General features: G+C 36.2%; 1 protein-coding gene and 1 pseudogene across 1 annotated transcript; both read right to left on the reverse strand.

Moving 5' to 3' along the window:
- Positions 1-13,006, reverse strand: part of LOC149036763 (uncharacterized) — a 386,542-nt pseudogene that overhangs the window by 233,198 nt on the left and 140,338 nt on the right.
- On the reverse strand, positions 227-11,998 carry LOC113673714 (signal peptide peptidase-like 3). The gene is made up of 14 exons (XM_027190143.2): positions 11,840-11,998; positions 11,619-11,725; positions 11,407-11,484; positions 8,929-9,023; positions 7,711-7,830; positions 7,215-7,299; positions 6,083-6,195; positions 5,576-5,682; positions 4,637-4,708; positions 4,232-4,320; positions 4,006-4,051; positions 3,240-3,369; positions 2,600-2,709; positions 227-1,788 (listed from the first exon to the last, which is right to left on the reverse strand). The coding sequence occupies exons 2-14, from the start codon at positions 11,642-11,644 to the stop codon at positions 1,717-1,719; spliced, it is 1,143 nt and encodes a 380-aa protein (XP_027045944.1). The 5' UTR covers positions 11,645-11,725; positions 11,840-11,998; the 3' UTR covers positions 227-1,716.

Raw genomic sequence — 13,006 nt, forward strand, 5'->3', positions numbered from 1 at the left:
CATTCTCACATCAGAAGCGATTTTGGTTTACAAGGAGGAACGGGGATGATCAGCTTTCGCTAACAGAGTATAAAGGGGGAGACTACTTAGCCTTAGGGGGGGAGTCAGGTAGATCTTATTGCGACACAATCAAAATCCTCCGACCAAATAATAACCAAAGGGGTTTCATTCTCTTATCGTAGCGTACCTTGCTGAAAGGCATAACGTATCAGAAAGACACAAAGAATTTGAACAACGAATCACTCGGGTCACTTTACTTTACTCATTGAAAAAAAAACCTACACCGATGCTTAAGCTTTTCACATAATAAATACGCTAAGCCTACCATTTACAAGCCGGCCACTTGCAAATTTATTTCTTCCAGCCGTTGTTTGAGATGCTTACATAAATCTTTTTATCACTCGATACTCGTACTGGCATTACGAAAAACACTTGAGAACAAACAGGCTTAGAAACGGCGAATCAGTGTCAGTATCTGAACAACTACATACCCACCCCTACCTAACCAAACATTTACCATAACTTGTTATCAATGGACTGTTTTTGAGTTAGGGGAGGGGTAGGTGCGCTAGCAAGACGCTTTCTGTAAACATACGGCAATTTATGAAAGAGTAGTAACAAAACACACGACAGTCACCACCATCGTGAAACAGCAAGAAGCTTAAATCAAGAACATAAGAAATTCATACATTATGTCCACTTTACACAATACTTATCTTCTTAATTGAGAGTGATTTCGTACAAGATAATCCTTCTTGTGATACAATTTATAAATTCTTTACATACATCATTGTCTCCCAAAAAGAAATCTTTCGTGATAATCTTCCCTGTATACCCGTATACAACAACACAGCGGTCAAACGTCGGGCATGCGCGAGGGGATCAATGCAGGCCGGTCATTTCAGGTAAATTGTTGATATTCTCCTAACCGAAAGCAACGTTCCTTTCTTGTCATTTAGCCAATCAAATTTAGTTATTAAAAATCTGGGAATAACACAATTAAATAAATACTACGCGCTCTGCCACTAAATGTCATTTCCTAACGATCTATGGGAGAACAAAGACATGGCTAATGTACGTAATTCCATTCTCTGTTCTGTCCACCTTATAGTACATTTTGAAACACTTTTGCAAGGTTTTTCTTAAACAAGTTTGAACACCTAATGGTGTTCCTTGAATGAAAGTTCCATTCTATGCAAAGCAAGAAAGTACCATATGAATGTTCTAAATTATTTTTTAAGATTCCTTCGCAGATTTTTTTTGTTCGTTCGCTGTTTCCATCTTTTAGCCAACTTCCAGCTCAAGCTTCCAAACTTTACTGGGACATCAAGTGACTATTGCATCAAAAGCAAATTAAAGAACAATTCTCTTGATACAATAGAGCAATTTACGACTGAGTGTCGAAAGTGATCTGGGATTCATTAGTTTTTGCTTTACTTCGCTTTATGACTGGTGCAGAAAACTCACGCAACTCTCTCGACCAATAAGATGCAAAACTAAATATATCACGACTTGGTCATCTGCGTTTTCCCGCGTTTGGTCGGTTTTACTTTTGAGCTCTGAAAGGTGATTTCCTTGGCTGTTCTAATTACTTTGGTCTTGATTTTTTTACGACACTCGATCGGAAAGCGCTCTATCGGTAACATGGTAGTACTTGACTCATCTTGACGCTATCTTTTCGCTATATTGAATGTTCTGTCTAGGCTTTGGCATGTGTTATACTTCCAGCAATTTAAATTTCGCACCAGCAACCACAAAGGGTTCTTGCCACATTTTCCGTAAATCGCCCTACGGAGGGAGAAAAGAAAATTAAAAAATAAACAACATTTCTTGCCAAAAGTATGTAATCCTCTTTTAAATTAGTGTTCCACAGACCTTGCAGTAATTCATTCGGTTTTTCGCCCGCGAAAAAAGTATCAGGCTCTGAGCGATGCCAGCCAGCGAAAGGTTGATACTTTGGGCTCGCTTCCGAGTAAGAAGTTATTTCATAAAATAATTCAAATAGTACGCGCGCTCTGATTGGCCATAAAACCATTTTACATGAGCGTATGTAAACACGGTTTTCGTTCCTCTTTCATTAGCTATTTCATAAAATCGATAAGCTGGAAACCACTCCGCTTCGCGTCGTGGTTTCCTACGCTTATTTCGTGTTCTCTCAACCTCCCGCGTGTTTACATCAGGCTACGTAAACACGGAAACAATTTTATATTTCTTCATTTGTTAGCGTAAAATAAAGTTATTTCCAATTGGGTGTCGAATGAAGCGCGTGAGTATCTCGGGATTGCTTTGATTTTGCCTTACTTCGGTCAGTGATTGGTCTAAAAAAACTCTTGCCGTGCTCTAAACCAATCAGAGGCCAAACGAAAACAATCGTGACTTGGTCGTCCGCGTCTTCCCGCGCTTTGGGTAGTTTGCACATTTTTACCGTGGCTGTTGTGATAACTTTGGTTTTAGTTTTAGGACAGTCAATCGAAAAGCGCTCTAAAATGACTGAAAATAATTAAACATTATTTTATTTCCCTGGTCACACAAAGTTCATCTTAAATGCGACATCTAACGGGTATATCAAAGGAAGGTGATTAATTAAAATAATAAATACCTTCAGATAAGCCATAACTAAAATTGGTAGAAGCGTAAACGGAACAAGATAAAGAAGCGCAGGTTGGGCAGCTTTGTACACCTCAGATGCCACAGTAGCCGTCACTAAACCTGTTTAACAGGGAAAAAAGCAATCAATCAATCATCTGCCCAGTACTTTGATTTGTTGCTTATGTTATGGTAACATTGGAACTGAGGTCATCTGCACTATGGGCAACCAACACAATGTTGATTTGGTTCCTATCGTGTCAACAAAAAAAATTGCTTGAAAAAGTGTCACAGGTTTATACTATATTATTGAATCCCCACAGAAAGTTCTAGGGTAAAAATTGTAGTTTATCTTTTCTGCCTTTTATAATCTGGTTACCCTTTGACTCCTACGAGTGATACACAATAATACATATTAGAATAAACGGCATGATAACCGACTAAAAAAGGTCTCAGTTTTACAACAAATTCTCTTTGTCAACTCCTAAGGAAATGTGTAGCAAACGGTAAGGAGGAAATGCATATTGATGTTAGGGTGTAAAGTGTCATAGCAGCATACGTGCAACCACGCATTTGTTAGTCTTTTGAAAGATTCTTTTACAAGATGTTTTGAGGGAACTAACAGAGCCATTGATTTCCCCCAAATTACTTACCTACAATATATCCAATAAGAGAACAATGAAAATATGTTACTCTGGCTTGTTCTGTGTCTGCTGCTACGGCTGCCTGCTTCTTGTATTTATCATATCTCATTACAAAACACAGGAGAAGGCCTGGCATAACCTATTATAAATAACAAACAACAAATTAGGTCCAGAACTGAATTTAAAAATGAAGAAAAAAACTATCCATTTGTACTTGAGGCTACCTTAACTCCCAAAAGAGATTAACATATTACTTCTCCCTAGAATATCCATACATTACCATGTAAACAGGTAGCGAGTATACTCAAACTAATCAGGTAGAAGTTGTTGTCTTGATCTGACAACAAATTCTAGTTACTCATATACAGGGGAATGTGTAGCAGCTAGAGGGGAGAATTAACAACTAGATCTTGGGAGTTAAAGGGTTAATTAGCAAAGTATAGTTTACAATCCGAGAGATTGTCAAGCTATTATTTCGCTAATACCATGATATGCCATCAGATAACTTAAGAGGAAACACAGAACTCAACAGAATACACCAAAATTTGCCTCTTAAATCCAAACATGACGCTTCCTGGCTCATTTGCTATGGGTTTGCACCCTAGCAAAGCTTCAATTTTTCTAATTCTTCTTCTGCAATTTCTTTAACTGCAGTTGACCTGTGGGGATCAGTTTGTTTCTTGTTGTCATTCACAGGTCAAAGTTGTGATTTTTTTTCCATTTACATGATGGCATACTTTTCCTTGCAAAAAATCATTTACATGTTTTTACTTACTATATCTCCAAGTCCCAACATGGAGAATCTGCTTCTGTCTTGCATACTAACAAAAAAAAAAAATTAATCATCATAAAAATTCTCAAAGAAGTAGCACTATGTATGAACAATATTCAATTTTAAGTATTGATAGGATTACAAAATAAGCACATGATCAGCTTTTGCCAGGTATGGGTAGCCTGTGGCAATGTGTGAAATTGCTGAGACAATGCTATCTAAAACTCACCTTGGAAAAACTAATTTTCCTGGAAGAGATATTTGTGGAGAGATATTTCCTACTGGATTCATTTTCAATTTATTTGCCATTATAGACACCTAAAGAATCAGATACAAAAAAAAAAAGGTCAGTGTCCAAAGAACAGAGAATCAATGTATTCATCATTTGGGAAAGGATGACGGAAGGTTTCTGGCTGTGGTGTATGATGTAAGGAATCACATTGTCACACTTGTCAGTCTCCTACTCATGCAACACCTGTGTCAGGGATTGTTTGGCTACACAGCCGAGTTTACTTATATTGTCAGTAAATAAATCTCTGTTGAGTTTTCTTCATGTCAGTCATATTTAAGACAATGCCATATGCTACACTGGCCAAAATAGGAAAGTTGGATTCTCTGCCCATAGACTACTTACAGGATTAGCGGCCTGCTGTGTGGCAACCTGAACCATAACATTTGCTTTAAATATGTAACTTGAAAAGAAAACCTGCAAAATTAAAATTTGCACAGCCATTATTAGAAAGTAATCATAAAATTGTCCCATATCAAATAACTTTTTTTGATCAAACATTACAACTAACTGATACATGATCATTCTTGCAGTGCCAGTGCAAATCAGTCCTTAAATGAATATAATCCAAAAGACAATTTAATAAGTAAAATCAAAAGGCATATTTGATTCAAGAACACACAGGGAGCAGGGATAGGGAAATGGTGAGAGCCCTTGCCTCTGACCATTGTGGCCCAGGTTTGATTCCCAGACCTGGTGTCACCTGTGGGTTAAGTTTGTTGTTGGTTCTTATCCTCCCAAAGGGTTTTCCCCCAAGTCCTGCAGTTTTCCTCCTTCCACAGAAACGAAAATTCATAATTCTAATTCTGATTTGACATTGAGATAGTGGAAAAGAAGAGCCAGCTCCTGGATTGTCTTTTGCTAAATTCCCATTTACATTCTCAAAACTTGGAGAAGCTGATGGAACTATGAAATAACAATGAGGGTGGAGCTGTATGATTGCCAAAAATTTTGAATTCATCTAACAACTGGAGACCTATTGGCCCAGTTTTCCTCTCTCCTCATAAACCAAAATTCCAAATTCCAAATTGACCTGGACTCAGTGTACAAGAAGAGCCACTTCATGAAATGTACATAGCTAAATTCGCATTCCCATTCTAATAACTTTTTGGGATCAATATCAGTATCTGGGCAACTGCCCACCTACCCCTCCCCTAACTCAACAACAGTCAATTGACAACAAGTTGAGGTTAATGTTGGGTAAGGGGAGGGGTAGGGTGGGCAGTTGCCCAGATACTGATATCGATCCACTTTTTGTATCACCACTACTTGGAATTAACTTACCCAAAATACATCATAAATTAAGAGGCCTATTAACAGAAGAGTGGACACTTTGAGGCTTGGTAAACGTATATAGGCAATCATGGAAACACAAAGGCCCATGGCTAACGCTGAAAGAGAAAAACAGAAAACAAAGTCATGTTATTTAATTATTAAGTTTACCAGTCTCATTCTCAAGGACAAAAAAAGACCTGCCTTAACGTAACTCTGTATCATTGTGCACTACGAAGTTCTAACATTTTGTTATTACCAATAGGTTGTTATAACAATTATTATCATGATGATCCCTAATAAAAGTAAAATATCAAAGTTATCATGTAGATCTTAGTTAGTGAATTTGCAACAAGACAGCCCACAGTGCCTCTGTGATACACTTTGATGTCACCTGCAATCTATCACTGAACAAACACACAGCAACATGGAGTCTATTTGTTAAATTGATGACAAATTTGTTAGTTGACTGCACTTAATACTTGTCAGTTAGTAGAGTTTAAAGTCTAAAAAACATACCATCCATTAGAACCCAATGTCCTGTGACAATCCACACCATAACTAAAACACCAGAACACACAAGTGACATAACTTCTGCTGGTGTAAATCGTCCACAGAAGCCAATGTAGAACCTGCAATAAAATTGAAATTAACCAACACTCAAATCAAAACGTGCCAAGCTGTATTTCTACATGTAACAAGGAAAATTATTGAGTTTCAGTGATATTTTTGTACTCTATACCAATTAAAGCTAAAGTTTGACCACTAGACTATATGGAAAATTTTCAGAAAATGATGTAGCTGGATCCATGACAAATTATATTGAATAAAGGGAGTTAGTTTCTGAAGAAACTGTCATGCTGAGATGGTAGGGACATCGCGAGATAATTATGGTAGGTGATATCTGCTAAGTTGATAAATGTAAATTGGCCACCATAAAGAATTTTTAAAGCTGACATTACCTGCCTTAGCTCTTTGTCAGAGCCTTGCTAAAGAAACTCTTTTATGGTGGCTAATTCACATTATCAACTCAACTGATAAGACCAAATTGACTTAAAATTGAAAAGGCTGTAAGAATTTCAATCATTATAACCTTTTCATTCCCAGAAGTGAATATCAAGACTCTCTCGTTACAATATTGCTGACACCATTTTTCCAGCAGAAAGATAATAAGAAAACTATCAAGTAATAGGGAATATTGTTTAATTTCAAACTAATTCTCATGGCAAATCTGAAGACAAATGTGCAAAAAAAAAAACATTTAAATCTTGGGATGAAAAGATTCAGTTCTGAAAGTCTTAAAAAATATTCCCATGACCTGTTACCATCTGGAGAGAGATGGCTATCAATTACTATCAGAATTTTAATCTAGAAAATATTTTTCTCTAGCAATTAAAATTAGATGCATTATTTAATTTTCAATCTTAACCCTTGGACTAAGATTGAGTAGCATCTACATGTAATTTCTCCTCACAACATCATCCCTGAATCACACAGTAAGGTCATACGAAAAAAGGAAATGATCAGCAAATAAAGAAGCTCTTGATTGTTACAAATTCTCCTTGTCAGCACCTCAGGAAATGTATAGAGAATAGTAAGGAGAATATGCATACTGATGTTAGGGTGTAAAGGGTTAACTCTCAATACTCACTTTTGATTATTGTTGGTGAAGCAGGGTTTGGTAAGAAACTGACAAACAGGTAAAAGCACAAAAGAAAAAGCAACCATGGCTAGCACTGAAAAGTAACAACACATGCATATTAGTTCAACCCTTTTCTCCCAAAGTCAGTGATCAGCATCTAATTTCTCCCAAATGCTCAATAATACTCAATAATGATACTAATAATTTCTCAAACAAACACAGCTGAGATAAAATACAATGTAAAGGTGAGCCTACATTAAATGAGGACTTATTGCATGGTAGCTAGTCCTTAAGACATGGAAAACAACCAAAGGTGATATCTAATATGGTGCTTGCTGCAGATCTTTTGTCTGAAGCATTAAGTTTTAAATATTAAAAAAAAGGCCTTTCTGGTTTACAAGTTGAAGTGAAACTGGAAATAAAAGAGGAAGTAGCAGTCTCATTTTGGTTGCCATACACAATCTCAAAAATGTCTGTGCTTAAGCATCATAAAGTTCTTACTTACCAGCTGTGCACAGTGCAAAGAAAAACTGAAGAGTATCAAAAAAGAAAAACATCACAAGAAGGGAGAATGAGGCCCCAACTGGAAGGAATACAGCCTGGGCAGTGTTGATGGTCTGGAACCCTAAAAATGAAAGAAAAAACTTAAAATAAGGGAAAAAAAGTGATATAACTCTTCATTTGAACAGGTAGTCTGATCCCCCAGGTGAGGTTAGTCCTGAGAAGGACTATTGTCAGTAGTTGTGGTGGATGTTTCAACAACCTGAGCAGAAGTTATCATGATCAGGGTCAATCACTTCTTCATGTACACGTAGGTAGCAAGACAGGGTTTTCAGAAGGAAGAAATAAAAGTGATAGCCTTGTAACAGCTCTTTTAATGAACAACAATTACACCAAGCCAACAGTACTATGAAAGGGGAATTGTGCAAAACACAAACATATGACCAACTTATCATCATCCACACTTTTTTCATTCTATCCTAAACACATCAATGACAGTCCAGACCACTGAGAATTTTTGGTATCTTACATTTTTACTGATTTAAGTTCATTCTATCAGAGTGGCTTCGTAAAGATTATTTTTAAGGAGGAAGATTGGGATCAAGGAAAAAAACACTCAGCTTTTTTCTAATTTTCAATCTCCTAGCAAATGAATACAATCATAATGCACACATCAATTTGTAGCTTCACACCCTGCCTCCCATAGAGGGGAGGACAACCCATGGATATTTGACTGTTGTCTGTGCCCAGAAGATGGGGAATTTGAACCTTGCCTAGCTTGGGTGGGGAATTTTCACTGGAAGTGCCAAATTTTTCCAGCAAAATAAAAGTGCGGAGGTGATTAAGGTAAACAGTTCACTTTTACAACAAATGGGTCAGAGGAAAAGGTCTAAAAGATCTAGATTTTAAGGCTTGATCAATGTGTAGAAAGTAACCATCCTAGATTATACCTGTTACAAAAAATTGACCATCAAATACAGCACTTGGGTGAGGCATTTCAACACAATTTTTGCCCCAGAGGCAGGAATTTGAACAAAACCATCTTCAAAAGTTTAAATACTCAGTGAGTTGAAGCTTCAAATTGATAGATGCATAATTACTGTAAGTTTCATAGTTTAAGTTGGTCTCAAAAGTTTGCTCCTTCAACCAAAAACTTAAGAGGCTTTTTAGAAGGGAGTGATTAGACAGATTACTATATAATATTACACTTTTTAAGCTTTACCATCCATAAGTCTTGAGAAAGGTGTATCATTCTGGTTTGACTGCTCATCTTCTGGATCTTCTGAATTATTATATGTTTTGTCCAACCCTAAAGCCCTGTCGCAAGAGAGGAGATAAAGACAATCAGAGGTTACTAATATGATAGTTTGCTTTGCGGTAGTCACTTGTAACATTCAGCTGGTGCTGGACAGCAGGTGTGTTTGCTTTAAACTTAAGCCAGTTGATTTCTTCTCATTTTAGGCAAACCTGAGAGTTAAATTAAGCCTTTAAGCCCTTGGAGTGACTCGCATCTAATTTTTCCTTAAAACATCAACCCTGAATCAAACAGTTAGGTCACAAGAATAAAAGAAATGATCAACCACTAAAGAAGCTCAGTATAGAGAATGTGGATACTGATGTTAGGGTGCATACAATAGAATACCTATCCTGGATTTTGTGATTACCCCTTAAACTACCAGATCAAATTTGTACTTCTCCTTACTGTCAATCATACAATTCTTAGGATGTTATTCAGATAATTTAGTATCGGATCAACTAATTATCACCATTCAAATGGATATTTTTCTTTATTCACATCACTTATCTGGTTAATATTGTATTGATATTGTAAGGAGAAATTCTGTCTTGGTCACTCATAGGAGTTAAACTGGGTTAAACTGCCTTCTCTTCAAGTTTCACTGGTGGAAGATCCTGATTTTTTTTAAAAGACTCACAACAATGTGCTATAGCCATAATACAGATTATAATAAGTAACATACAATTAATCTTGCACTTGAAATTAGTTGTCCCTTTAGCCTGTTAACTTTCAAAATTCAAGTGGACTCAAGTGCATGACTTGTATGTGATTCATGGCAAGTTGCTTAGCCATAATTTAAGTCTGAGATTTAAATTCCTCAAGAGGAAAAATTTTTGTTAAACCTTGTAACAGTAATTAAAGGTTAATCTTGAAACAATGCTGGTCCTGTGATAATGGCATTGCATGACCAACAAAATCTAGCTCCATCTTGATGTAGAAGACCTAGGACATGTCACAATAGAATACCACTTAATTAACCTTTTGTTATCATCCTTTTCCTCGTTCTTTTGTCTTTTGTTCTCTATTGTTTTACACCACATGTGTCTTCTACACCAAGTAAAAGCCTGATATCTATAGTTCTAACTTTTTAATGTCATAGCTCACACTTAAGACTAAGTCACCAAAAAATTTGTCAGGAAATGAGTACTGTATGAAATGCTGCAGGTTTAGATATCTTTCTCAGTCAGGCTCAGCAAAACTTATTGCATTGTAAATCTGAAAACAGTTTGATCTTTCTGTGGCAAAATGAAATCTCAAGTATTCAATTATGTAGTGATTCTATTTACTGTTTAATCAACCTTTAGACAGTATAATATGATCCTAACTAGATATCCTAGTCTGAACAATTCAGGTTTTACTTTTCATCCTATCAAAAGGCTGCTTTACCAGGATTTGTCAATTATAGATGCACCAATTGTGTAAACCAATAAAATATTTAGATTCAACTCTAAAGTTAAATCATTGTAAAGAACTGGCCTCCAATATCTCAAAACTAATTTTGTTCCTAAATTTTAAGAAAATTGATTTAAATGATTTATACAATGTGACCATCACTGAATGGCTTTCACTTTTATTTAATTACCCTTTTAAACATTGTACAAATATGTTTTTATAGGATCTCTTTTATGCGGTTCTATTAAAAACACAACTTATAAGTGTAATCCCATTAAGGAAACAGATTAGAGAATATAATTATAGCAGAACCTTACATTCTAAGGTTTTAAAAAAAGACTAATGAGCAATATTATAGTTACCACAATGCATGACTATCTAAAATTTTGAGTCACGGGGTAAATTTTTTTCAATCCTTTTTAAAAAACCTGAGAGAAGTTGGCAAGTTAGATTGTAATATTTATCAAACAGGTTTCTCTCCTGTTATCTAAGCCAAGCTACTGCTTATGTGGGTTAAGTAAATTTAGAAAAAAGATAATTAGCATTTTCAACTTCTCAGGATTGGTCTTAATTGTTCTTATAAACACAACAAAAAATTTCTGCTGGACAGAATTTTTTTAAATTAAATTATCTAGGAAAATCCTACTAAGGCACCGAAACAGGAAAGTCGTTACTTGCAATCAAAAGATCTCTATAAGAATCAACTATTTTAACCCTACTTGAGAGAGTCAGTATTTTTAGTATGGACACCTTGGGATACAAATTATGTGCTTGAAAAGAAGTAGCTTTTCAGAGTCGAAGTTAAGCTTTCCACCAGCAAAAATCTAGGTTAGAGCTGTTAGAAAAAGTTTGATTCTAGGGTCGATCACCGTTTTGGTAGATCGATCTCTCCGGTCATAATCGAACATTTGGGTGGCATCACCTTTTATGACACCGCTGTTGTCACGCACAGTCAGGAAGACATCGACATAGACCTCGTCAAAATTACATGAATTCGTAAAGAAAGCTTACCTAAAACTGCCATATACGATAAGTAATATGGATATAACGATTGTGAGAACTCTTGAAGTGTCAGCAAACATGTAGATCCTGAAAAAGAAGCAAAATGTGGATGAAATGGTTGCTCACACGTGTAGACGGCGTTGGACCGAGTATTGTTGTATTGTTTTCGCGTCACAAAATTTTCCACTCATGTTTTAAAAACTGCGAAAGAAACATCTTACCATTGCGGTTCTTCTTCTTCCTCCATGGCAAGTTGATAGGATATTCAAATCTTCATCATTTAACGTTCCTTAAAGCTTCTGTAACGAGCAGGATAAGTGATTTGTGCCTAAATGAAAAACAACGATAGTGGAACTAAGTCCATAATTCGCCCATCTTCGAAAGAAACAACAACATTGCGCATTGAATAAAAGATGAACTGTCACAAAATCAGCTTTTTAACCTGTATTTTAGAGTTTATGTCTGTCACGCAGCTTCAAAATAGGATGGTTACACTTAAATAGTTGCATCAGCTGTCTGTCCAGAACGAAACATCCGTGCAAGCACTTGGTGCAAGAGAGAAATCGATCGTGTTGTTATTTACTGACACTTGCAAAGGATGCTGGGTAACCATTCGGGTATCTCCTGATCTATTGTTCTTATTTTAGAAACATTTAAAAACGTTCAAAAGAAAAAAAATGCTTTGTCATAATTCTTTTGTTCTCTTCACCAAAGAGAACGCGAAAGCGGGGAGTATAAGGCTAACTGATATTAGCGCGCTGGCTTGGAATAAGGAAATGCTCTTTCAAAAAATGCTCCGAACAGTGAGTAAGGTCAGGATCCTAGCCAGGCCTTGCAAAATAAGTGGAAGGGCTTTCGTGAGAAATGAAGAACAAAGCGACGCAGATGGCTCAGCTCTCTATTGTCCAGCCTGCAAACCAGCTATATCTTGTCTATTGTTAAGTTCAATGTACGAAAAGTTTTGGATATATTTGGCTTAAAACAAAACATGGAGTATTTTATAAGTTTTAAAAATTTGTTTGAGTTGGCACCATAATTTGGATTTGACAGCGTGAGTTGCGAATATAAGCGTTGTCACAAAACTATAATCCCAATTTTTTTTCTCCTGCTTTAAGTTCCCAGGGCGTACGCTGAATGGTATCCTAGTGTTTCCTGGAAATACAAATGATATTTACCTCCTTTGAAAGACAAGAACAGTGGAAATGACTTAATAATCGGCCCAAAATTTCCATAGCAATATTGCATGTTTTGATTATTTTTAAAGTGCGCAATTCTGCTCTAGCTCAAAAAATAAAAGGTTATGCAAGCATTCCAAAAGCAAAAAATCAATCGTACTATTTTAAAATTCGTGTCTAAAAATCCATAAATAACTAAATAAAGTATCCTTAGTTTGGCTAAACTTCAGAATACCCCGCAACTTTGGTCCGCCTCACTTACATGTGTCGGGAGGCTTTGAAGATCGAGGCATAACACAATAGACGTTATTCTTATTCAATGACATGTAAATGAGTTGCGGGGTATTCTGAAACTAAAAAGTCCAACGTGTTTTTTTTTTAAGTATATCGTAGGTTAACAAAAATCCCTAAGGGTCCGTAGGTTCCTAGTTTTC

This window comes from Pocillopora damicornis, chromosome 12, assembly GCF_964200805.1.
Source record: "Pocillopora damicornis chromosome 12, jaPocDami1.2, whole genome shotgun sequence".
In the NCBI taxonomy this organism is placed as follows: domain Eukaryota; kingdom Metazoa; phylum Cnidaria; class Anthozoa; order Scleractinia; family Pocilloporidae; genus Pocillopora; species Pocillopora damicornis.